Source organism: Scomber scombrus, chromosome 10, assembly GCF_963691925.1.
Source record: "Scomber scombrus chromosome 10, fScoSco1.1, whole genome shotgun sequence".
NCBI classification, from domain to species: domain Eukaryota; kingdom Metazoa; phylum Chordata; class Actinopteri; order Scombriformes; family Scombridae; genus Scomber; species Scomber scombrus.
This window is the reverse complement of record NC_084979.1, coordinates 12,341,597-12,369,028: the sequence shown is the minus strand read 5'-3', so window position 1 is coordinate 12,369,028 and position 27,432 is coordinate 12,341,597. Positions and strand designations below refer to the sequence as shown.

The 27,432-nt window shown below is 39.2% G+C and overlaps 1 protein-coding gene across 6 annotated transcripts; it reads left to right on the top strand.

The window, feature by feature from the left end:
• The first annotated feature begins 293 nt into the window (after positions 1-293).
• On the top strand, positions 294-9,020 carry prdm2a (PR domain containing 2, with ZNF domain a). Of its 6 annotated transcripts, none has more exons than XM_062427026.1 (4): positions 300-788; positions 1,831-1,901; positions 2,562-6,841; positions 7,111-9,020. In XM_062427026.1, the coding sequence occupies exon 3, from the start codon at positions 2,630-2,632 to the stop codon at positions 6,806-6,808; it is 4,179 nt and encodes a 1,392-aa protein (XP_062283010.1). In that variant the 5' UTR covers positions 300-788; positions 1,831-1,901; positions 2,562-2,629; the 3' UTR covers positions 6,809-6,841; positions 7,111-9,020. The 6 variants fall into 6 exon arrangements, 5 of the variants coding, with proteins under 5 accessions (XP_062283011.1, XP_062283013.1, XP_062283010.1 ...); XM_062427028.1 differs by having other exon boundaries at positions 309-417; positions 626-788; positions 2,562-9,020; XM_062427027.1 differs by having other exon boundaries at positions 294-417; positions 2,562-9,020.
• The last annotated feature ends 18,412 nt before the right edge of the window (positions 9,021-27,432 follow it).

The window sequence follows — 27,432 nt, the reverse complement described above, 5'->3', positions numbered from 1 at the left end:
GAGTTAGTTTTTTCTTGCAATTTTAGATAAATACATACATTCAAACCAGCTGGAGACAGCATGAATATATGTGATTACGCAGGTGAATGTTTTATAGTCTTAAATCTTGAAATACAGAAGAAAATGTAAACATGTGAACGAAACAACCTGCACAGGCTGGCAGAGATGCGCAATGTTCTCAATTTAGTCTCTGGTGACAGCTGCTTTGATGTTATTTTCTTCCCGTGCCTTAACAAACCCGTTGCTGATTTGTCCACACATTTGACATCCACTATCTCTAGCCAATCACAGCGCCGGAACCTTGTTGGTAACATTAAGGAACACAGCTGTCTACAACCTGCACCAGAGGAGTATTTCAGACAGCTCAACCGCACTCAAGCTGCAAACTAAAGTATGTGCAGGAGCTGTAACGAGCAGGTTTGTATAGCAGGAAGTGTTAGAAACAGTCGTGTCTTATTTCCTATTCCTAACTATAGCCAACCAGCCAGGGCTCTCGAGCTAGCATGTAGCTAGCAGTACGTTACATTGTCAATGATTAAATGGCCGACAACAACTGACTTCTTTCCCTTTGGTAAGTGAAACCTTGTTACAGGAGCTTGACGTTTATCGGTGTTTAATTTGCCAGCGCCTTTCTTGCTCGTCGGGGATAGCGTTGGGGCTATTTTAGAGGAGCCACTTGACCTTTTCAGTGGGCGAGCTAGAAGCCTCCGTAGCACAACAGTGCTGTGACGACGTGTTGTGGGACCAGCTAGCAATGGTGCAAGGACGGGGGAGCGTCATCAGACCAGGTGAAGCATGTGAACGCACCAGCACGAATCCCACCTGCAGTTATTCAATTAAAATGCGTATATTTCTTTGTTTGTTATACATGCACTTTATATGTCACGCCAGATAAGCTTGTTGTAACGCAGATGGATGGAAGTTAAATATTTAAAAACTAACTGGCTCAAATAATGTTATGTAGGCCTCTGACTGGTGTATGAACAATTTTCGATTCTTCTAACATGATATCGTGAGTGATTCAGTTGTCTTTGTGCAACAAGAACTCACAAATGCTATGTCTTTGAACATAAATGCAAGATGTTTAAGAACAAGCTTTAAGGTCTTTGTTTACATTTCCTCTCGTATCTACAAGTGCCTGAAAACTGCGCTATGATGCATCAATTATGCAGGATGGTTAGAAAATAAACTCTTTGTTCCTTAAGGAGAAATTAACAACTTAACAGCTGAACAAGTGATGAAAGAAGTGAGCGCAAATGCTTTATAAGTGTTAAGAAACGATAGATCTGGCACACACATGCTGGGCCTGCCATTTTGTCCTATCAAGCATTGGATGAATATATCAATCTGCATTTCCTTGCAAGTTTTCCAATAATAACTGAAACTATCAAAATATTGACCATGATTGGTGTGTGTGTGTGTGAGGCAGTTGTGTGTCGGTGTATAAGCAGTGTAGCAGGTGGTGTAAGGCATACCAGGGTAAATAAGGTAATCATGGGGGGATTAGCAGTAAGCTCACTGTTGGTAAGCACTCATTAAAATGAAAACATGCACAGTATCTAGCATTACATTAACAGTGTACAAGGTGTTGGTTCCTTGATAGGCTTGATGGACATCAGCTTACTACATAATAATAAGGCAGGAACCAAGGTTTACTCTACAGCTAAATGACCAGAAAGATAAAGCATACTGTGGACAGCAACTCCGCCATAACGGATCAATTTGAGCTCTGCATCATTTTGTAGTTTCAGTTTGAGCGTCATATCATTAAAACCATTTTCATGACTTTTTTTTTTAATATATGCTTTGCTGTTGTCTTTCTTCCAACAGAGTGAAAAGCCTGTGTGTTCATCTGGCTAACAACAAAACATGCCTTCCACCCTTCACTGATAATTAAAATGGTAAGATGACAATGATTTAAAGTATAAATAATATAATAAATATAAGTGTTGTCTGATGGCTGAATTTAGTTAGATAATAACACATGAAAGATGGGGAAAGAGCTCTACAATAATTCTGAGGGCTGATGAAACATTCTCAAACAAATAAGACCAAGATTATGTAAAGATGTTGATGTTATACTGAAAGATTTAGATAATATCATGAACACCTGTAAGATGTCATACTATTCCAATACTCTCTTTTAATCTCCCCATTTTTCCTTTTTTCTTCATGTGAAGCACTTTGTAAATTATGTTCTGAAAAGTTCTATATTAATAAATTGCCAGCAATGCATACTGTTTGTTTTTGTTGAGCGCTGCATTAGAGAGGTGGAAATTTGCTGTCATTCATAAATAAAGGGAATTACTGCTATTACTTGTAAGAATAAACTTTATGCAGCACTTTTATAAATGAGTGAGAGCTTCAGTTATGCTTTACTATCTATTACATTAAAACAATAGATAAAACAGATAACGTAAACACCACTTAAATGTTTATGTATATTGATTTGCACTATAGTGTAATGATGGATGTTGTGTGGAGTCCTTTAATGACACTTCAGCAATGTAATGTAGTGTTTGTTCATTAGATTGACAGTGCCTTTTTTATGTATTCATTAGTTGTGACAGCTGTCAAAGTCCTGTGTAACAGACCGCCTTCAGAGAACTGGATTCAACCTCCACAGAAGATGGAGGACTCTTCTCATTTGTACATATCTGAATTTGGAGACAGTGAGGATATAGAGGAGGACGAGGAAGACGTTTATCAAGAGGAAGGTAACATTGAACCAGATGCACCTAATTCACGAGACCTAGATCTTCATGAAAATCCTCCCCAGAGAGCCTGGGACTCTTTTCCCTGTCAGCACTGTGAGAGGCATTTTACCAGCAAACAAGGCTTGGAACGACACATGCACATCCACACATCGGTGAACAACGAGGCGCATGCATACAAAAGCAATAAGAGCATCATGTCTTTTGGTTCAAATTTAGGTCAGCTGCAGCATGAAAAGATGAAGCCTTTGGATTCAGTAGGCTCAGTCACGCAGCTTCATACTTCATCCCCCATAAACTTTAATACTTCCATTTTGTCAGCTGAAGACCACATTGCTCAGCCAGAAAAACAGGGAACATTAGAGGAGCATCATGCTTGTAAATACTGTGAAAAAATATTCACCACTCATACCAACAAGCGACGACATGAGCGCAGGATCCACGAGCAGCATCTGCAACTCACACATGTAGAAAAAACCCTGCTGCCCCAGGAGGAAAATCTTCAGAGGATTAGCAGTGCAGCATCGCAACAGGAAACAGAGCTCTGTGACAATACAGCACCTGCAGCTGTTGTGAGGAATGAAGGGGAGCACACAGAACAATACATGCTAGACGTCTCAAGCAATATTTCAGAGAACCTTAGCTTTTACATAGATGGAAAGATAGTGTCAACAAGTACAGTCAGTAGCTGTGAAGCAGCTGAGGTTCATTCTGTGTCTTCAACTTTAGTAGGACTGGATGCCCTGATTCTAGACCCCACCCAAATCAGCCAGGTTTTAAATCCAGATTCAGTCACAGGCAAAGAGATACCTGGTCAGCCAGTGGCCAAGAGGAGAACTGCGACACCACCTCTTTTACCACAAATTAAAACCGAGCTGGAGTCTGAGGTGGTTGTGTCTTCATCCTCATCATCACTTGTGTCTTCTTTAATAGAGAATCTACTTCCTCAGAATACAGAGTCTACAGTTGTGCAGAAGGAAAGGACTGTGTTTCTATCCCCTAAGCTGAAGCAGCTCCTGGAGAAGCAGGACGGCCTGAAACCTGCACTGGCCCTCATCACAGATGGCCAAAAGCCTTGTTCACCCGTCTCTCTGTCTGTCCTGCCTGCTGGAACAGGAAGGTTTAAAAGAAGGACTGGTTCTCCACAAAGTTCTCCACAGCAAAACCCAACATCTAACGAGGAAACACCAATGCAGGATACAGGAGATTGTGAAGCTGCAAGTACAGGACAGACGGAGACCCAGCATAGTTCACCTGTGCACCAAACAGCCAATGAGAAGGATAACACAAATCTGTTCGTAGAGGAACCAGCAGTGAATGCCGTCCTAACAGAGAGCTGGCCCCCTATGACTGGTGGCAATTCCTGTAACCAGCAACCACTGGATCTCTCCAATACAGTCAAAAGAAATGAAGATGAAAGTTTAGGCGATGCTGTGCTGGATTTAAGTTTGCAGAAAAGGAGCCCAGATGAATCTGAGGGGACATCAAATGTAGTTTTGCAGGCAGTTTTAAAAGAAGGAAGATTAAATACAAGCATGTTGGAGAAGGCCTTAATCAATATTGCAGAGCAAAATGTAGGCCTAGGAAATTCTGAGACCCCTTTAGTCACAGACTTCACAATAGTTACAGGCTCAGATATGGTGACCCCTGTGGAGTCTGTTGCAGAAGGACTTCTGTATGGACTTACACTTCCCTCCGGTTCTCTCACTCCATCATCTGCCTCCCTTACCTCTGTTGCCTTGCAGCCAGCTTCACCATGCACTATAGCATTCGCTTCCCCAGCCTCACACACAGTGCTCCCCACTGCTCCTTCATTAATTACAGTTCTGGCACCAACGCGGCCCATTTCTAACCCTTCAAGCCAACCAATCCAAGTATTAGCCCCAAATATATCTTCTGAGCCCTTGGTAATCTGCACAGAAAATGCATTAAATGCCTCAGAGTGTGATTTAACTACTGCATTTACGTCTGCGAATTCTGCAAACCTTGTCACTCTCTCACAACCCCTTGACCCAACTCTAAATCTACCTGGCCACGTGTTTCTCACTGATCAAATCACCCTCAACCCCCCTTTAGTTGAATCCACTCCTGTGTCAGAAGTACCATTCACACCCACTGTAACTTTAAATGATTCCCTCATCAACTCTTACAACATTACAAGCAACACTGTGTTGATAGAGTGCACAATAGCCCTTGAAGCCCCAGGTAATGTTGTCCCTGCAGCAATTACCTTACAAGAACACACTGCAGAGCCTCCTAGCAGAGCACCTACGCAGATGGTTGTTAATCACATAGAACAGCAACAGATTGTATCAGTACCTAGCCCTCCAACCGTGGACCCCACCGTTCTTGTGTCTTCCATCGCAGAATCAGTGAGTCTGTCCACCACCACCTCACTGATATCTGATCGTCCTGCAGTGGGTGAATCAAAGCCTGACCCAGAACCAGCTGTTAATGCAGAGCCACCAACCACAAAAGAGGAGAAACTGACTGGCATTTCTGTTTCCAAACCCGAAACCTCTCAGTCTCAAACCTCGCAACCCCCTGAGAAAGCTGAAGAGGAAGAATCCTCAAGCAGTGCACCTAGTGAGCAGCAGACCTTCACCAAGAACTTCATCTGCAATGTGTGTGATAAGCTTTTCCATTCAATGAAGGAACTGGGCCATCATGTAGGTGACCATGCTGATGAATGGCCCTACAAATGTGAGTTCTGCGTATTGCTCTTTGGCAAGCCCTCTGCTTTGCTTGACCATCGATCAAGCCTCCACGGTGTTGGCAAGACTTATGTTTGCAGTGCATGTACAAAAGACTTTGTCTACCTTTGCAATCTGAAACAGCATCAGGAGGAATTACATCCCAGTCAGCAGTGTACTTACACAGAAGAAGAAAAGGGAAAACTAAGACCTCAGAACTACAACAACTCAACAAAAGTCAACACAGAGCCTCCAGAGGAACCCAAGAAATCAGTAAAAAAGGAAGAGAGTGAAGTGGATGTAGCTGCTGAAGAACTGTTTACAACAATAAAAATCATGGCCTCAGATGGAGGCAAACTGAAAGGGCCTGATGTTCGTCTTGGCATTAACCAGCATTATCCCAGCTTCAAGCCTCCTCCATTTCCTTACCATAACAGATCACCTGCTGGCTCAATGGCTTCAGCCACAAACTTCACCACCCACAACATCCCACAAACATTTAGTACAGCTATACGGTGCACTAAGTGTGGGAAAAGCTTTGATAACATGCCAGAGCTACACAAGCACATCCTGGCTTGTGCAAATGCCAGCGATAAAAGGCGATACACACCCAAAAAGAATCCCATCCCACTACGCCACTTTGCAAAAGCTCAAAATGGAGTGCTGTCTACGACTAATTCTGCTAATGAAAACAGAGCCAGCCAGTCAAACAGGTCCAAAACTCACCAGGAATCACAAGTAAAGATGAAGTTCAAAGTGCTTAACAAAAGGAAGAAAAAGATGGTCCAAAGGGTCATGCCTCAGAGGAACAAGTCGACCCCCTCGTCAAATAAAGTGTCACCTTCACAGGTGGACGAGCAGCAGGAGATATTTGTCTGCCCACACTGCAAGAGGGAGTTCACAATGCGCCGCAGCAGAACCAAACACATGGCAGTCTGTCCCAAGAAGCCTAAAGAGGTGAAGAAAAGGAAAGAAGGGGGAATCTCTGTAACCAAGGAAAATGACGGACACCTGCACAGAGGGGTTTCTCACGTTGAAGAGAAACAAGTCTCACCTCCGCATAAAACTAGACTGCAGACTTCTGGCCCTGCCAAGAGGCCAGCCATCCTACCAGTGCAAACTGTCTTTTCAAACAAAAGAAGTAAAATAATCATAAAAGAGAGCACGCAACCAAAAACTGAGACACCCACTCTGAATGAACTTCCCATCGTTCGCACTTTCAACCCCTCGATGCGCCAGTATACCAGAGTGCAGCATAGCGTCAAAGGCATCCCCATTAAAATCACCATAGTGAAACCACAACAGACTGAACCACAGAAGGACGAGCTGCCTCCCACTCTGAGCCGAGAAGAAGCAACCGGAGCCGTCACCAGCAGCTCTGAGCAGAGCGCTACAGCTTGAAGACTATTCAGCAGGCCACCAGACGATCGCCAGGTAGATCATGTACATTTAAGTTTATTTGCAAACAGATATGAACAGTTATTGCTCATTTATACAGGTAAGGTGAGTACTGAACAACTGAAGCTGAAACAACACACAAGAAGCTTCTACAGCCCCTTAAGATGGTTGTGCAATTAAAATTTCAGCCTATAAGATCTCAGCTTGGCTACGCTTTTAAAAAACTGACAGAAAATGAAATTTTGCTTAAATACAAGAACTAGAAGTACACATCTGTCTCAATAAGTTGTTGTTTACACTTTCAGGACTCTGCTGTGTGGAACTCCTTCGGTGGTACTGAAAGGCGATAACTGCTTATCACACTGTAAACTCAACGGACTCAGATTGCATTACACTGTACATTAAATGACTGGATTGAGGATGGATAAAGCAGAAGACTAAGGATACTGCAGTGAGTGGATGTATTCAACTGAGTATTTGAATGCTTTTGTAGTTGCTTGGAGTTTTGTAGCTTCCTCCTTCATTTTGTAAACTTTCTGTCAGACGGCTTGGATTTGCACTTTGAAGTTAATCTGACTGCTACATGTCACAAATTGGAAAGGAAGTGGGAGGAATTGAGCTGGATGCTCCTCTCGTTTCCTGCTCTGCAGGCTACCTAGAGTGGAAGGCAGGTGGCAATCGTTTTCAGCATGCATTTGCACTTTTCCTTATCTGTTATCTGTGGCCTTTTGGTTTAAACTCTTACTGCATGCTGTGAGCTTGTATTACAGCTACATTCATATAGGAAGGATTATGTTGATGCAGTTAGGCCTTAAAAACTGTCTGATGTTGCGTAATTATTATAGTATAGTATACTATAGTGTAACATCGGCCACAAACTACCTGTCAAAATTCTTGTTATGGGCACTGTCAATTATTAGAGAAGTCAGTGTTTTCATTTATGTGAAAGCAACATTTGGTAGAATTAATGCTGCAGCCTTTTGTATATAATCTGGTTGGCCAGTTGCTATGTATCTGTAAGGAACAGTTTTGAGAATATTGATCTTTACTGTATGTGCCATCAAACATATATGACATAGTTAAATGTGGCATATAAGTGATGCTGAATGAAAATAGTTCACTGTTTCCCACATGTAGAATTTAAGGTGGCTGATCAAAATAGATGATTTTTAAAAATATTTATCTCTTCAGAAATCAAATGTGCAATTACATCTAAAAAGAGAAAGTACTTCCTTTCAGAGCCGAATGTCTGGGATGTTGGATTTTGTCACTAATGGACCACCACAAAAACACTGCAGTTTGATGTATTTGCACTGCAGTCCAAAACAAATTATCATGTCATTTTCTGTATAGTTGGATGCATCGCCGCCACTGTTACAGTAATAAGACTTCAATTCAAAACAGCATTGACTAAGCCAGCTCCAGTGCTTGGCTTCTCTGCATTTCTGCTGAAATCTTGAAACATTAACAACAGTCCAGTTTGTTTTGCACCAGTATCACAAAAAATATGATTTTGTGTGGTTTTCTTTCCTCTTTAATGACTAGACATTTTAATGTGAAGTACAGTTCATTTAGGTCTCTGTCATCTGTAGAAAACAAGCACTTCATCACTGCATAAATCCTGTGTAACAGTTGTTGACAGTTTATTGTGTAGTGTGTATAATGAATTCCAACATCTATAAATCACAAAATGGAAATGTAAGATCAATTATGTGGTCATTTTTGCTGGAACCCTGCACTGAAGTATAAAATGATGATGGCAAATTGTAACTAATGTCAGAGTGAGTGTAATAAAGTTTGTCTGTTTGCTTATCATAAGCTACAGGTTTTAAGATCCAGTGGTATACAGGGTAGTTTTTTCATTATGATTTAAATGAGATAAAATAATTTGAACTCAAACTTGCACTTGAGAACCTGACAATGGTCTGTACCTGAGAGCAAGTAATGGTACTTTTGTTTTCCTTTTTTTTGCATTTTCAACCCTTGCTGGTAATATTTCCTTCATGCAGAAAGACTGCAGTTTGTTGGCTGTACAGGGTGGTTTGGGAGACTGTTATTTAACTGTGAAAAGTGCTTGTAGCATTTCAAAGTGTAAATGAAGTCATGTATATTTATTAATAATTTAAAATTATGTTCTCAATCTCTGAGCGGTTCCTCTGTATAATTTGCACTAAAGTTTTTTCAAGCGAGTGTTCAAAATAAATGGAGAATGTTAAAGCTACATGTGAGGTTTGTGTGTGACTCTCTTTAGTAATCAAGCTTATCACATTATTGGAGGTTTATGAATGAGTAAATTCATTTGATTTGGTTATTTTACAGTGGTAACAGTATTCAACTCGGTCTACTGCAGTGTGTTCCTGCAAAGAAATTAAATGTCCAGGTGGTGGCACACTTTACTCACTTTAACGCCTTGAGCAGAGGATTCAACAGAGATGGGATTTTGAAATACCACTGCATCCCATCTGCACTCCCACTGTCTCTATGAAAAATCCATTTTTGGTGACACATGTTTTTATGCTATTGTTAAAGCATTCTGTCCTCCATTATTTTAACATTTTAAATGTGGATGCCAACAAGTGCTGCCAGCCTGTGACCTGTTTTCTGGAAAAACTGAATATCTACAGAGTGTAGAGTAGCTATTACATGTTAACATTCATCTGCCTTTATTAAATATTGACAACAAAAAGGTGTAAATAAAATTGCAAATAACAATACAATACAAAAGTCAGAAGGTGCAACAATTATCTGTTCTCCATCTGTATGGATGTGCATCAGGACTAAATACAGTAACTTCATTCAGCTTTCTTTTTCCTAAATTAACCATAGTTTAAACACAGTTGTTTACTCAAGCTTAGGGTCATAAATAATTCAAACCTATCAAGTAGGTGTGTGTGCAATGTGAGTGTAATTGCCCGCATACAAAATATTTAGCTGTCCTTTCCTTTTCCATCTCTGGATAGCTTTCCTCAACCTTTGCGAATTGGAAACTTGAACTCTAGGTTACCTACAATTAATAATGTCACATACTGGGGCTATTTATGTATATGTATTATGATATTTATATAAAAAGGGATGAGTCAAGTGATGTGTGAGTGGTAAAATGTACAGCAGTACCAAAAATTGCAACATTTTCCCACTCCCACTCCCACTTTGCACTCAAAAACTTAAAAAGTGTCAAGAATCTGCCACAGATGAACTGAACTGTAGATGTTCTTTTTGTGTGGCAAAAGCACAACAGAAAAACCACTGAACCGCTGTGATGCCCAGGAAAATTGTTCTGTACAAGCCCACAGAGGTCCAATTATTTCATAAGTCATTTAACTTTTGTGTGTGTTGCATTAATGTTTTGTATAAGATTTTTGGTTTTTATACTTTTTGCTATATGACTTGTTTGGTTATATATTTGCAGGCAGCCATTGTAAATGGGAGTTGCTCTGTTGCTCTCAATTGGCTTCCTCTGAGTAAATAAAAATAAATAAATGAATAAAGGTAATTAGCCATAACTTTAAACACCCGTTTACATTCAAGCAATCATCATTCAAACAGTAAAACTCTATCACCTTGATTTTTTACTGTGTCGCAGCTGTGTGGCTGAGCATGTTAATATCAAATACATGTGCAGTGTTTTAATTTGTGTGCGCGTGTAAAAAGATTTCCCCCGTCAGTTACAGCAGCATAGTGTGGAAGAGTAAAAATGCATTGGCAATTGTTAAGAGTCGACTGCAAAGCTGTAACTGCAGTAAATTAGATTTTCACATTTTGACATAGGTCATTTTTTGATCCAGATGAACAGAGGAGTGTTTGAGGATTCTCAGAATACCTTCAAAAGCAATGGTACAGTAAGTGTTGCCGAGCAACCTCAGGGTTTTATCTGTTTAACTTTAAGAAAAGCAAATGCTCTGTGACTCTAATATAATGATATAGCCTGAATGAGAAACTGGGTCAATAAACAATAGCTTCAATAACATCAAGTACAAGTTTTTAGTTCTAGTTTTTTTGCTCATGCCTGTATACAGTACATGATAAAAACAAGCTAATAAGTATAGCAAGTAATAAAAGACATCATATAACAAAAATGGTCAGACCATGGCCATCAACATATCTTGTTTGGGAAATATGAAAGAAAAAAAACAAATACTAACATTTAGACACAAAACAGATGACAGATTTTGAATCTATATATGGTGGGACTTTCTGTTATTTTTAAATGAGTTCAATATGCTTCTCTTTTTTTAACGAGTGTGTCTGTGTGTTAAGGTCTAGTTTAGCTTAAAGACTGGAAATGGAGGGAAACGGTGAGCCAGGATATATCTACAACACCCCTACAAACACCATGTACCCATACATAAAATATAAAAACAATTTGTGGTGTGATGGGAAGTCACATCCTGGAACTATTTCTCGACAACCAATAATGAATACAGTAACGGTGTGCAGCTATCTGATTTAACGTGGTTGCCAGGTTTGGTACTAACGTTACCAAAATCAAAATATGTGCTCATCGACCTTATCAGGCAACATGCACTAAAGCCTGAGATGGTGCTCTTAAGTACTGAGAAGTTGGATACACTGCTGGAGTAAATGTACTCATGTACAGCATAGAAAAGTATTTAAATGTTTAGCCATGCTGTTAGCTTACAGACATACTAATCTAAGATGGTAAACATCAGCATACTGACAGCAGAATCTAGCTCAAAGCTTTGCTGAAATACAGCCTTTCAGAGCTGCTTGCGTAAACTCATCTTGTTACCTGTAAGACCTATGAATGAAAGCAGCCTCGAGAGACCACTTAACTCTAATTTTACACAACTGTGGACTTCAATTTCTATTACTGTCCGTAGAGACCAGTCAAACTGCTGGCTTGTGTCAGCGTTCTCTATCAATCAAACACTCGCAGACTAAAGCTAATATTTGCCTCAATGTAATTGTTAATCAACATGCAGCACGGCGGGTATAACTTTAATTGGATTTTGGCAGTTATGCAGATTCTTTTATTTTCTATGGGCAAATAATAGAGGGGTCCACTGGAAAGGTTGTTTTTTTAATGTATTGTCAATTTTATGAGACAGTGGCTATGTTGTACATCAGTGTGTGACATTGGCATATTGCTGTGATTCCTCCATCCTCTTGTGTCATGGCCATAGCCAACACTGTAATTAAATGCAGATGCACATGACTTAGCAACAGCAGGTTCTCTTCGCTTCTCATCAGAAGCTTTTCAGTGCCTTTGTTACAAGTCAACACGAGTGATTTTGATTTTGGTGAGCACAGTTTTGGATCTTAGCCCAGGATCATGCTGCATTCTCACTGGAAGTTAAGAAGGAAAGTGAGGACACCAGATCAGAGATGGTCTAAAAAAACAGATACAGCCATCCCAGAAGCCTGTGGAGAAATCTTTCATCGGCTTCTTGTTATTTTCATCATCTTTATTGAAAGTTTGATCCTTTTTTCTCACAATAATCTGGAACCAGTACCACAGCGTGACACTAAGTGTATTTTTTTTCGCCCCGAGGTGGGTTGGAGACCTGATCTGTACCTGTAGTGTCGAAAGGCAAAAAGACTGCTGGACTCTGAATGATGCAGTGTCTCATCTGAAGGTGAGGATTAAGTTTGCAAGTACAGGTCAACAGTGCATGAGATGATGACAGCAACCTGTCAGGATCACAGTGTTTTAAGTGAAGACACATAAAAGACTTGAGTCGCACCACCTCTGGCATAGCTTGTTCTGCCTGACATGACAGTGATGGTTTTTGAGGCAGAATCGTTGGGACTGCTTCTGTAGTCACAAACAATTTTGGCCAGATCTCACTTGAAATACAGACTCATAATCTCAATAGAATTTATCTAGTTAAACAAAAGTTAAATATAGATAAAATTCAATATTTGAGCATTGCAGGCTCTCAGATCTCCTAATGCAGCTTCTTTTCTGCCACGACAACTTATGTAAGACTGAGTTCAAAGGGAAGGCGAACCCGTCTCTGGCATTATAAAGGTATCCAACCCCCTCCAAGCAACACTGAGTGGAAGCAATAATGCCAACAGGATATGGGGATAAAGTACTTTTTGTACAAGTCTCTTCTTCCCTCTCTGTATGCTGTTCATGCGAGAGCAGAACAGACATGTTAATGAGGACATTAATAAAGGATGCCGATCCATTTTTAATGATGCACTGGCCCCTTTAGTTTGAAAATGATTTTTTATGTCCGTGGTTGAGTTTTCCGTGTTTTTGCTTTGAGACGGACTCGCTAATGCGCTATTTTTGCCCACACAAGCAAAGTGCTGCATAAAAACAGCATACACCTTTATGTTTGTGCGTGTGAGTGAGAGACACACACACAATCAGTGTTGTCTGTCTATATTTGGAAGATAATCGTTAAGTAGGTAGAGCAAGGGGAAAAAGAGGGAGTATGGAAGAAAGAAAGAACTTAAACTTTATTATCCTGAAGAAAATCTGGTTCTGAGTCAGACAATGAACACAGACAGTAGATCACAGGAAAGAAAAAGTAATGTTGGAAAATCCGATATTGTAGACAGAATGGCAGGTATGAGACCTGCATTTGGCTTTGATTGCGATAGTGTTGTATGTGCATGCTGGAAAATTACACATTTTTGCCCTCTGATCCCAATCCAATAGATGTTATCATGCCTATTTGTTGTGTATTTTAACATTTATGCCTGTCAGCTTAACATAGAAGAGTCAGATTGGATTAAAAACGAAAAAGAGATAAAAGAGAAAGAGGAAACCACAGCCAGAAACTACACGCAGCAGCAGCTACAGCACAATGTTAGAACTGGCTATACACACACACACACACACACACACACACACACACACACACACACACACACACACACACACACACACACACACACACACACACACACACACACACACACACACACACACACACACACACACACACACACACACAGTCATCTCTATTCTCACTTTCGTCAGGGGAGAGAGTCTGTCTTCTCTCTGCAGCAGGCTTCTCCTTCTCATTGCTGTCTCTCTCCCTCTCTCTTGCTTTGTTCATGCTGCGCTCTGCTCTGAAGCAGCGCCACACTGGAGCACTAATGAGCAAACTGAGAGCAACCCAACACAGATCTCCTGTCAGTTGAGGAGCAGCAGCAACTCTGACGGCGTCTGAGGCAACGAGACATAGGGCTGATCTGCAGTCAGCGGGGAGGCAGCTGTAAAAAGCAAATGAAAGCCCTGGGAAAGGCGTAGGAGAGGTCGTGAGGTGGCTTCAAAGACAAATTAGCAGTGAGTGAGAGAGTGAGAGGGGAGGGTTGCTCCGGTGTTACTGTCAACCTTCTCCACGCTCGGAGGCTGACCCCCAGTGCACTTTTTTTTAGTGAAGACGAAGGACCGTTTTCCTCCCTGAGGAGCGCAGCCATGGAGGAGATGCTCACCTGCAGCCGAAGCCCTTTCTCCCAGGTGTTTGGGCGTCAGGGTCAACTCATGCAAGCCAGTGAGTGTTAACATCCACCTGAAGTCTGCAAAATATAAATATTTTACGTAAAAAGTTTTATTTGCCTTGCTTGATCTTATTGAGTTTAACCTAATTGCATGTAATGGGTGCACCCACACTGTGTGTATTTAATTCAGAATATCCATCACAGACTGGCTTTAAAGTAGACTATTATTAAAAGAAAAATCCAACAATGCAGGTATGCAAAATTGAGGCATTTAGGGAGGCAACAGTTGAAATTCTGTGTGCTAGTTTCACACAAAAAAGTAAGAAATCATATTTTTTCTTTTTTTAATTAATATCCCTTTTAGCTTATGGTGCAATTCATCATTCAGTTTTTGCAATATTTTTAATCATGTTACCCTTTTATCTTTTAAAATGTGTATTAATGCAATTTTTCAACTCTGTTGTAAAACCACTTTGAAAAGACAATTTATATTTCATGCGGCATACCTTCATCATATCTGTTCTATGTATTTCCTAAGAAACATCACATGACACATTTTGCCAAACAGCGAGTTATGCATCAATACTAAATCATTTTTAGTGTAATGCAATGTAACATGGAGATGTGTTAATGTTGATAGACTGTGATACTCCTTTCATGCACAAGAGAGATGTCAGGTGTGAACATGTGTGAGCTCTGTCTGGTGTATTCATGTACATTGAATTCATGATACACTGTGAAATACACTATAATCCAATAAACCCGGATAAATAGTCCTGTAAAAAAAATACTGCTTTTATCAAGTTCATAGTGTTTGATTAGTGTCACTCTGCTAATTCATCATAGCCTACTCAAGGGCAATAAAATAAGTGTTTTTTATTGAACCTGAAAATTACAATTTTAGTCACTAATTCACTAATGCATTGGAATTTAATACTGTACCAACTCTTCAAATAAACTCTTGTAGATTTAATCTTTGCACATGAGGCTGATCAGTTAAAAATAGATGATGTTTGCTCATAATTATATGCTATTGTATTTCATGGGAGTTATTTAAAAAAAAATCCACATTAGAAGGGATTCTCTGCAGACCCCCACACCCGCCATTCAAACTCTGCTTACGTGTGTGCTATATGTATTATTTGTATACAGTATTCAGTATGTAAATTGTCTCAGTGTGAACTATAAGCTTGAGCATTGAGGTCCTATGGCTTTTATTTTCTTCAGGTTCAAAATCCGCCTCTGGTGTTCTGTTACAAGGTGTCACCTAATTCCTAAAACAGAAAATAGCACCCGGTGGACATAGAAGCTTAGTGAGTTGTGATTTTTCACAGGTTTGCCAGTTTTAGATGACTGTGCATGAACACGCATGTATCTGCTGGGCAAGTTCATCCACTGTGGTGCAAAAATGGATTGCTTTGTTCCTAAATTCTACAGAATTTTTTTCATATGCAGTTGAGCTGCACCTTGTCAGATTTTATTTTTTTATTCATCAATAAATAATTGTTTGTTTTCTAGCTGCTGTTTTGGTGTACAATAGCTATAGCTTTTCCCTGGCTTTCCTTGACATTGGAAGTATCACTGTAGATTTCTTTCAAATGAAATGTTGTGTAACATAAACTTTTATGAATGGCAAAGTATTTTTTATTTTCTGCCTGTGGGCGAGTGGTTACTATTTGTGTGTTAGTCTTTAGTTGCAATCATAATTACTAAGATTGAATAGGTTTCCTGATTTAAGAAACTGAAATGTTTACTCACTTAGATATTCATTCAGGCATAGTGGAGAACACAGCAGGCAGTATAACATGGGGGAAAATCTGCGGAAAAGAGTGTTTGAAGGCACGTCAAGCTTTCTTTGTGCAGCTTGTTTGTGGACTATCACATAATGAAAATATATTAACACTGAATATTCAGACTTTGTCCCACATTTATTTTACATATGTCCATGGGCTATTATTGTGTTCCTTCCCTTATTCAAAATGAACTCACAAACAACTTCCAGTCAAACTGTTGTGCTCATTTGCAGCGGCTCCCCTCCAACACCTACTTATCAGTCACAGGATAGGTGAGAGCGCTGGGCGTATTAAACCTAAATGCCACTCTTTGGTTGTGAAAATGACATTATCGTTGCCATGTGTTGTGGTGAATTACAGTCAGTCTTGTGCTCCCCAAGTTATCTATGCTCTTTGAAGCTACTGCTGCATGTCTGTGAATTTGGATGTGCGAGAGACGGAAGGGAAAGGGGAGATGGAAGGAGAGAAGACGGAGGGGAGGGGATAGGGGCAAGAAAGTGAGCAAGCTGCAAACTGTGTGAATAAGAGATGGGTGTTTTTTTTCTATTTTTAGCAACAACCTTACATACTGTTACACAGCTGCTGGAAGACTAATCCACAGTAGCGCTGGTTCGCAATATCTGAACAGTAATTATAGGGGAAATTTTTTGTTATCTTTGGCTGTCACCCATCATTGGATCAGAAGTCACTCAGCTATACGGCCTGCCTGAATTGCAGAGAGAAAATCCATTACATGAGTGTTGCATATGCCCAAAGACTTGAATATTAACAACCTTCTGGTGGTACCCTGGCAGAATAAACACTTGACAGAATTTTTTTTTTTTTTCTTGTGAATCACATTCACGTGGCACTGCCAGGTGCATAATCCTGCTACATTTCTGCTGCTCCCCATTGGAGGTGTGATTTGTTCTGTGTTCAGCGTTGTGATGTGTTGTCAAAAATCCTTTGGCTGCCAATGCTACTGTTTGCCATGGGGTTGTGACAACTCAGTTCACTGGCTTTGAAATAGAAAAAGTATTCGAGAATGTTCATTTCTTTTGTCTACAACTTTTCAACATTTGTCCATTCTAGGTAGAGCATTATTTGACTAATTACCCAAATTTAGTTTTCTTGCACTCGAAACAAATAAATCTTACTCCTCTTGAGGATCAAAGACAATTCTCAACAAAGTATGTATTTGTTTAAAAAGCCAAGAAGCAGAGGTTTACAGCTTAATATTACAAAATATTTGAAAGATATCTGTCAGCTGTTGATAGGATTGTGGATCAATAGTATGACTTCACCTGACACTGCCTTTCAAAACTCAGCTCCCAGCTGTCATTGTGTTTGAACAGGGGATTCCTGTTTTCAAACATCTGACGATGTTCTTTACCACAAATTCTAGATGATAACTCTGTCAGTCTGAAAATAAATGTAATTTTGACTAATTTCCCTCTGCTGTTTGTGATTTAAATGTAGTGAGCAGAGCATCTGACAAAATAGTGTTTTATTAAAAATGAATTCCATTTCCCTTTTTAAAGTGCATATTAATTTCAATTAAGAAAAATAACAAAAATTGTCTGGACAGAATGTTACAGCCCTAACATTTTTTTAAAAATGGATTGTTGCTGATAGACACAGATAATCACTTAATGGCAGTTAATCATAGCTGTATTTCCGATATAACTATAATGAGATTATTACTTTCAGAGGCAACTTTAACATAGGAGGAAAGTATATTTTTAGTTTGGCTGTCAAAGTTGGAGTTGGTTCCTTTCTTACCTACCTCATGACTATCCTCTTAATACCTCAGTAAACCGTTGGTAAGTCCCTGCTCTGGAGAGGTGGTTGGATTTGAAGTTTTAATACGTGACCACTGCAGGTGTACAACATATTTGGGTCTTCTTTGAAGTGATTAATTCCTCTCCTGCTTCCACTCGTGTTATGGTTCTAGCACATTCACAGATCCCTCATACCTCCTTACCCGATGGGCTTTCCTGCAGTAAGAGATTAGCTTCATGCTCCTGGTGTTGCTAATCATGTAGAAGGAGTCACGTTGCAAGAGGTTCGCCGGTACAGTGACTGTGTGCACTCAGCAAGGTAACATACCATTTCTCACTTGGTGAGTCCGTTGGGCTTTTTTTTTAATTTTTGAGATTTTCATTTCTTTTTTAATTTGCTCTTAAGGGAAACTGTTGATCGGTGAAAATGAAATGCCAACACTAACTGTGACTACAAGATTGGTGCATCGATAATAACATTCACACTCCACCTGCTGTCATTTTGTTGTGCATTTAAATAAAACCGTGTAAATTAAGTGAAGGAATGAAGCCACCGGAGATTCATTATTAGTCCACCAGACTTCAAATTATCTCATACAATCTGAGGCAGATTGTATGAGATAACACACCAGAAAATAATTCAGATACTAACTGAGGCCACGACAATAATAATAATAATACTACACAATGTATAGTACACAATGCGCATGCTTAGAGTTACAGAGCCGTGTTGGTATGTATTTTCAGTTTTTAGTACCCTGATATAGTTAGTTGTGCGCATATTACAGAATTTAAGGGATATACTATAGTGCTCTTGTTGAGGACTGAGTGTTTGCGGTGCGGTAAACTATTTGCAGCTGACCTTGTACAAGTAGTGTAAGGAGGTCTGGATATTTTTCAATTCTCTATTTTCTATACTATATTCTATTTTTAGTATTTCACCTCTATATGAAAACTATGTGTTTACATCATACCAAATGTGCAGTCTACAAAGAGTGTAATGTGTTTCTCAGAAAATTCTCTTGTGCTTATAGGCATACAGTAAATTAGTAAGATTATGCTGTTTTCACAGTGGGTTATCTGCAGTATTTTGGGTTATTGTGGGATAACTCGGAAAATATATCTTCAGTAGGCTTTTGTGTTGGGACCTCAGTTGATCTCTGGTTTGGAAATGTACCTTTATGACCTAAAACATAATTAAATAACCAAGCCATTGCTGGAAAATCAAGATTATAATAATATAACATGCACACATAAACGTTATATCAACACCTGATAACAAGCAGTCCACCACAGATAAATGCCAGCATCTGTCTGCACTAGTGGGCCTATCCCAATATGGTAAAGATGGGCCTATACTTAAATAAATAGCAAAACCAAAGTTCTGTCTCAGAAAGAAATTATAATTACATAACATCCTATGACAAACACAGTATGTTTAGACCTGACAGACAGGTCAATCACAGATGAATGCAGGTTATTGTTCTGCACCAGTGGGCCTACTCTTCCTCACATGAGTTAGAGACCATGGTATCGCCATCCACCCACTCCTTGAACCCCAGCAGGGCATCAGAATCACATGTGAAATATAGAGTTTCACACTGTTTTCACCCAGCTCCCTATGCAGAAGAACTATGAACTGTGCAAATACTTATTTTTTGGAAAAGTATGTACATACATGATAAACCTCTTCAAAAGTCTCCCCAGTTGCAGCAAAAAAGTTTGTGTTAAGTTGTCCTGGAAATTGTTTGTTTTTATTGGTTGCAGAAATCTACCTTCCAAGTTTTTTTAAAATCCATAACTCCTCAAATTGGAAAACTGCTGTCAATGCAGTCATTTTAGTTTAAGCGGCAGACCCTGGGACACTTGGCATGCTCTGAAGAATTTACAATAGACCACCTCCAACCAATTCCTGTCCTTAGAATTGGACATCTCCAACTTGCATTAACCTTCAGATGACTGAGCACACTGCCAGGGTCAGCAGGCTTGGTCTACGCATCTCCTCCGCCTCACTTATCCTCCTCTACTTCTATTGAACCATCCTCTTAGTATAAAACCTACAAATTATAATATGTTGAAAATAGCTACGGCCCTATTCCTGAGACAGAGTCACCATCAACAAGAGATACAGGACCAATAAGCCAGGCTGAAAAGCTTCAGCCTATTGAATAAAAGCATTAAAGTATGTTTGATACTGTGATAATTTAATACTGCATAAATGTGGAAATTCTGTGTGACATACTTTCAATGACATTAGATATTATCTGTGCTTTGGAGTTTCACACAGATGTCACAATCCATGCAAAATGTGTTTCCGTAACACTTTTCTCTGTTCGCTAATTCACTCAATATCACCTACTCCAATGTGCACATACATTTTTGACATCAACTCAATAGGCATGATTGCACCATATTTGCTGTATAATTTCAATTTGGGAGGCTACTGCTTCTGAATAATGTTTCATTTCTTAAAGGAAGATTTTTATTGCTGATTTAATGGCCAGTCTTCACAGTACCTCGGTATTAGCTGACTGCTATATTTTTCAAATCCATCAAATAAAGGCCATGAAAAGGTAATTTTTTATAACCAAATTCCAACTTGCTTGAACAGTACCCGACTATTCTCTGTTCCCTGTCACTTTCGCTGTTGTGCATATTCATCAACATCTGTGTATGAAGGAAGGTAAAGGAGTTCCATAATCAAATACATGGTAATAAATCATATGACACTTTGCTACCTTTTGTGTCAGAGTAGGAGATTGCTGTCTGACAAATGTGAAAAAGCCATTTTCTATTATGTTATTATATTCAAAACAGCTGAACAATGGCCAGTTTTGCACCATATACTTTCTACCAAAGATCTTGATTGTCTCTGGAAACAAATGTTAAAGTTTTTTTGGGTTTTAATAGCATCACAAATTAATTCCATTCACCTCCACTGTAACAGGGGCGGTGGCATAAATCTCAGAGATATCTCAAAACCTAGGCAAATATAGTTGGGACTACGCATTGTTTTTAAAATATGTTTTAAAAAGTTCATTTATTTCTGTATTGTGGGTGATCCTATTTAATTGTGAGCTTTCAATATCTTGCTTCTACAGCCATCGCCATATGATGGCACTATTTCACATATACAATGCGTTTAACCCATTAACGATCCTTGAGTTCATGGATGTATTGTGACAGAGTTTAGTGCGACCATCCCCACATTTAATATTTGGAGCCAGCAGTGAACATATTTGGACAAAAGGGTGGAGGGTGGGGAATTAGCACTGTATACAGTATAAAATCTAATGCAAATTTTTGCCAGCAAATAACTAGGCCTAAATACATAAAAACAAAATGCACTTACCTGAAAAATGCAGACAGCTAACCTCTCAAATGGTCTTTTAGTCCAACAAATGGTAGACCTGGCGTTAGAGTCACTCGTGTGTATGAAAGATTTCTGATGGCAGGCTAACTTAACTGAAAGCGAGGTCGGCAAAAAGGAAGCGAAGAAACATGCAGGAATAATAACACTAGAGAATAGAGTGAAGACGTACTATGAGGACAACACGGGATGAAAACAGGGAGGCTGCCAATTATGGAGCTAATATTGATGCTAGCGAGCACTGCTAACGTCAGGAATCTACTGAACTGCATCCACTTTATAGAGTGAGTGCTGTTTTTAAAGAGTGGCTTAAAGAATGAACTAATAATACCAAGAGGAGCCTTGTCTTTATGGGAGTTACAGATCAAGTTTTGCTAATTGCTGCATGAATGAGTGTCTGTTAGTGTAATTTAGTCTTGATAGAGGTGACAGACTCATAGATTTAGATAGATAACACATATTCTCATAATTTATCACCAACAGATGTATGGTGGGGGATTCACAGGTGCGCATACTGATTAAACCCTGTATTGATGCATACAGATGCCTTTGAGTGAAGCTTTGCTGATATAGAACACACAGGCATCTGTTTTTAACAGAAGACATCCATTCATGTCTGTTTGATGGAAACCCTCGCCTCTTATGTCCAAGATAAGCAGAAATGAAGGGGATAGGAGACAGGCTGGAGTCTTTGTTCCTCTTGATTATTGAAGGATGTGTGTGAAAGCAGACATTAAAACCCTAAAAATTTCCTAGTATTGCTTGATGGTTGTAGTTATCTGTGTTTTAAGGGTAGTTTATGAATTTATATTTAAGGGGGAGTGGGATTTTATTGTATTACATTTTGGAAGGGAGGTGAGGTAAGGTTTTAAAAATTAAGCTTACATCTGGTAAGAAATGCCCTTACATGCATAAATAAAGTTGCATTGAATGGAATTTAAATAGATTATAGCAGTGTGTGGGCGGGCCTCCCAGGGGGGCTCCAAACAGTTTCAGGGGAGGCTCAGTGACTGGAAGTTAAAAAATATTACATTAGTTACTACATTAGTTATCAAAAGGAGATCACATAGAATATCCTAAATGTGTGTGATTTGGTTAAAGAGATAGTTCAGGGATAGTTACTTTGGGGAATTTGACTATTTTTCCCACTTTCCCAGAGTTAGAAACTAATAAATGCCTTAGGACAGACTTTTTTATGTATTTGGTGTCGTCTGAAGTTATGTCAAACAGCAATTAGGCTATTTTACTAGGCTATCTTGACTCAATTGTTGAGTGTCTATGGGATCAAATAACAATTATGATCCCATTGGCATTCAGGAACTGAGCAAAACTAAGCAAGTAAACTAAGCGGAGGAGAGAAGACGTCTTTTTCAAAACTTCATCTGAGGGGAGGGTCACAGTCATAGACTTTGAAAAGCCTTGGTTTATAGTAATATTATGTATCTATGGGGCCAATTTAAATTTATGACTGATACAGTATCAGAGCGTTTTTTCTCGGAAAGAATACAAGGTACTTTATAATTTCGATTTATATGTTTTAAGCAATGATTGCAGGATAGCCATCCTTTTGTCCAGTTTTTGAGGATCATTTAAACTTTTGGCTTTAGAGTAAAGGTGTGATATTTTCTGCATGGCATGTGGTTCTTAGTTCTTGAAGTGACTGAACTAGTGCATGTCATTGCTACAGTTCACTCTGCTCGTATACACGTTTCTCTTTCTAGACACTGCAGCAAGACAAATTATGCAGTAATTGGCACAATTACAAATTACAAATACAAATGTAGCATTACTGGCGTTGCCATATACTGTGCTCCTTCACTGTAACTGTACAGGTAAGAGAATCCAACATGAACAGTCCACACTGTAACTCACTGCAGCATTTTGTTGGCTTAAGTGGGGAACTGGTGTGCAAATACTACCAGTCGACTCTTAGTGGTTCTGTATTTATGGTATCAGCTGGCAATGGTGCAAAGAAGCAGGCTGGCCACAAGCTGGCAGGGCTGGATGTTAGCCAATAACCAGGCAGCAGTTGCCTTAGCCTTTCAAACAAAGTGTTATATTACATGAATTTAATAATAGTCTAAAATGGTGATATTCATTGTTTCATCTGACCATTACACGACACAGAAAAAGTAGCTATAGGCCTTTTTCATGGCAGACATGCAGGAAAACACAAGTGTAGCTAATAGCATGGCATGTATAATTGGAATGCAGACATTAATTTATTTCAATGGTGGTGTTCATGTTGTGGGATGTCAAATATTCTGCCCTGAGGAAGGATTTAACTAATTTCGCAGATTCCTGTTCTGTCAAATTGACCTCTGTTGCAGATGCAATATGATCTATAACTCTGCCTCTAAACACATAAAATAACATTTCTGCTCTCAGCTGGTAACACACTTAAACACTGGCACAGTTCCAAAGGACGTAGTTTTATGTCAGATCCTCCCATCCCCCTTAAAATAGAAGGATAGGATTCAGGTTCAAACACAGTGTCAGTTTTACTCTATTTGACTGATCATGGAGCGTGATGCCATATTTAAGGGACATACAATTTCCCTTCTGGCTCCTCTGCAAGGCAACTGTAATCCTCTCTAATCACTGAAAGTTGATTATGTTTGCAGTTGTCATTGTTTTGCAGCGTGTTTCATATTCTTTGCTATTCAGATAACACGTGTTTTCTTTCCTCCTGTTGTTTTGTTTTTCTTGTTGGCTCTAGCGGCAGGTGGATAATGCGTCAGCAGCATGTGATTTTTCATCACGTCAATCCTAGGCTCTAATCCTTCACTTTCCCGCTTCTAAATCCTTACTTCAGGCGTCCGTGTGCTCCCATCTAGACAATCCATCTCCACCAAGCTTTCCTCTGTGAGACGAGAGATCATTGATGAGTGATAAAGGCTTAGGCTTTAATCCCAAACACATACAGGATTATAGGACAAGTGTTGCACATTTGAAGTAACAAAGCAATAGCGCCTGCTGTGACTTTGAGTTTTGGACTTTTTAGTTCACTTGCTGTAATTATCAGATATCCAAGAAAAATCTAACCACACAGAGCAGTCATCATACATATTTTGATAACCACTAGCAGTCTATAACCCAGTGAACTGGTCTCATTACAGCACTTTCTTTCTCAGAAACTTTGATGTGTATATTCAATGATTTTAAGGGTTTGAACCTGTACATTTATACTGTCTTCGTCTCAGTTAACCCAGTGTCAGTTTAGACAACATCACAGGAAATCATTCTCACAGATGATATTGTAATAATCCGTTTCACCACAACCTTTATTCTACCTACAATGGAAGCTCTTTGTCATGTCTTTTTTTTCTTTTCTTTTTTTAAGTGCATTCAAATTTGTTACAAATGAAAAAGAGGAAATGCCTTCGCTCAGAAATTATGTTAAAATATTTAATTCACCACGCTAGACGAAGAAACAACCATAATGCAATCCTCGGCTCATACCAGACTGTTGGAAAATGGATGATGAAACCCACATGAAGGCCACTGACTGAAATGCTTTTGACTCCCGCTGCGTATTCAATAAGCATAACACACAATAATTTGGCGGTGCAGAAAGTCTTCTTTTTGATCCTCACTGTCATATACTAGCCCCTAGAAGCTTTCCTAACTCACTTGAGCTTGATTTAAAACAATGGGAGAGACAGAAGCTAGAAGTCTGAAGGTGTCAGCTCAGGTTAAAAGAGAACAGAAACCTAATAAAAAGTAAATAGTAAACATAACGCCCTTACTGACACTAAGACTAATACTCTCATTTATTAAGGACAGACTAGCATTATGAGTGGATGAATTATGCTTTTTACTGGCTGAATACTCAATCGGGGCTTATTGAATAGTATTTATAATGTGTCAGTTGCAGGTTATTGGAGAAAGAAATAATCAAAATGATGTATCATCTGACCAAGGTTAGAAGAGTGCAGCTCACTCTCTGGATGTGTGTTGAGGCTTAAAATCTCACCTTCCACTGTAATTATCAGAGGCTCCGTTGCCTGAGGGAGTAATCTCACTCTGGCTGAGGTGTTAGGATGGCACAGCGCAGCAGGCTACAAAACCACACAGAGCTGTTAGATTGAGCTGGGCTCTTAGATCGGTCAGTTCTGAACAGTCATTGTTGTCTCAACAGCAAGTTCTGCACCGATAACTAAAAGACCCCCCCCCCCCCCCCCCCTAAAAGCGTCATTTCATTCCAATTATTAAAAATAAAAATCTTCCCACACTATTTACTCATCCAGATAGTTTGGGTGTCATTTGTCCTGGTTTTGAGATATCTGTCTCTAAGACTTCAAGGGAGATGGATGGAATTTCATTGCTGTTGCTCATAGATATGTTTAAAAAATTCAGTGGCAACTTGTCGTTCCAGAAATGCTTGTGTGCCTCTGAATAATTCACTGACCACTGACTGGCTGTGACAAGTTTTTATTGGAGCCATCGACTGATTCATCGGCATGGACGGTGTCATCAGCTGATGTTGGATTATCTCAGATATCTGTCAGTAATGTAGGTCTGCAGCTAATGATTATTTTTTACAACTGATTAATTTGCAAATTCTTTTCTGGATCAAAAGATGAATTGTTTTGATCCGTAGAATATCAGAAAAAAAAGAGAAATGTCAAAAAATCACTTTTGTTAAACCAACAGTCGAAAACCCACATACAGTTTGCTGTCATAGAAGACTTAAAGAAAAACCAAATACTCACATGTTAAAGCAGGGGGTCTGTTTATATGCATACATCATTTCATTTCAGAAATTGCAATAGTGAAATGTTTGTAGTAATTGTAGTTTGTCCACAAGGATGCATGACAGGTTTATTTTTCAATTGTAAAATGTCCATATGTCAGTACTCAGAACATATCTTGGTCAACATCCTACCCAGCACACACGTTTAAAGTCCCCGTCCACTCAAAAATGTGTTGTGCTTATTGTTACCTCACTTGGATGTTTGAGTTTCATTATGAATGAATGAATGAATGATGCAGAGTTTGAAGTTGTTTCCAGTTTGTCTGTGCACACCTTAAATATGACTTTAATGTGTGTACCTTTGAGGATGTTTAGTGACATCACATGTAGTTGGGAGCAAATTGTGCTCCGGTATTAACATTACAGATGTTAAAATGTATTACATTTAAGAGGAGAGGACATACAGTTCCAGTCAAAAGTTTGGACACACTTTCTCATTGATGTGAATGGGAAAGTGTATCCAAACTTTTGACTCATACTGTAGGTGCAGTGAGTAAAATGGTGTATGTGATTTGGATCAGTGGTTGCAGGTGTGTCCCTCCATCAGATAGTGTTTTATATGCCTGTTTGAAGTGTGCAATAGAGGTTATTGCTGTAATGTAATATGGGATCTCATTCCAGATTTTATTGTATGTGTGAACAAATTATCTCTGCTTCGTCGTTTTTGTAAGCAGATACTGGAATAAATGCACGCAAAGCTGATCTGGAGATGTGTTCCTGTCTTGTGTTGGCAGTAAGGCAGTAAGTGTTAGAGGGCAGTTATTATTCTGGATGTGAAAGTAAAATGTAATGGCCAGATTATTCGTGTAGTTCTGCAAAGTCAGGGCATTAGAATATGAAAGTGCAGTGCAGTGGTGAGTCTGAGGGGGAAGGTTGCCATGGATCTTCTCGGCTTTATTGTATAATCTTGCTATTGGTTCAATGATTCCCTTTGTGGTGAGGGACCAAATTTGAAGCCTCCAGTGAACATAGACTGTTCTCAGTCTTTTGAGTCAAACTTATAAAATATTCATAGATTCTGGAGTTTCCAATGGGGGATAAAAGGAGAAGACATTTTAAAGATTTTAACAGGGTAATATAACAAATTATTATTCAAAGCAGTAAGTATTTATATATGTTAAAAAAAGTGGCTGCAGGGCTCCTTTAATTGTGTCATGTGTTTAAAAACATATTGGCCAATATACTTTATGCTTATACCATACTACTTATACCAATATATATTTTTGTTAACTCTTATCCATATTGGTGAAAGCCTCTCTGCGTGGATTGATACCCTAAGAGTATTTATTTATTTATTTAGATGAACAGATCTATTAATGTGAAAAATGGTTTCCACTCATCAGTAGTCTATGCGCTTGTTCTTTTTGATCATATCTTTTGTTGGGAACTATAGCAGAAATAGATAGCAGAGCTGTCTAATAAAAACTTTATAGAATCGTTTGTGCTCTGAAGCTATTTAAATCTCCTTTAATCGAACACAGGTCCACAGAAGCTGTTTAATTAAAGGAAAGTTCCCTGATGAGCAT

Excerpts from the sequence above, each read along its gene's own strand:
- prdm2a (XM_062427027.1), top strand. The coding sequence starts at position 2,630 with ATGGAGGACTCTTCTCATTTGTACATATCTGAATTTGGAGACAGTGAG.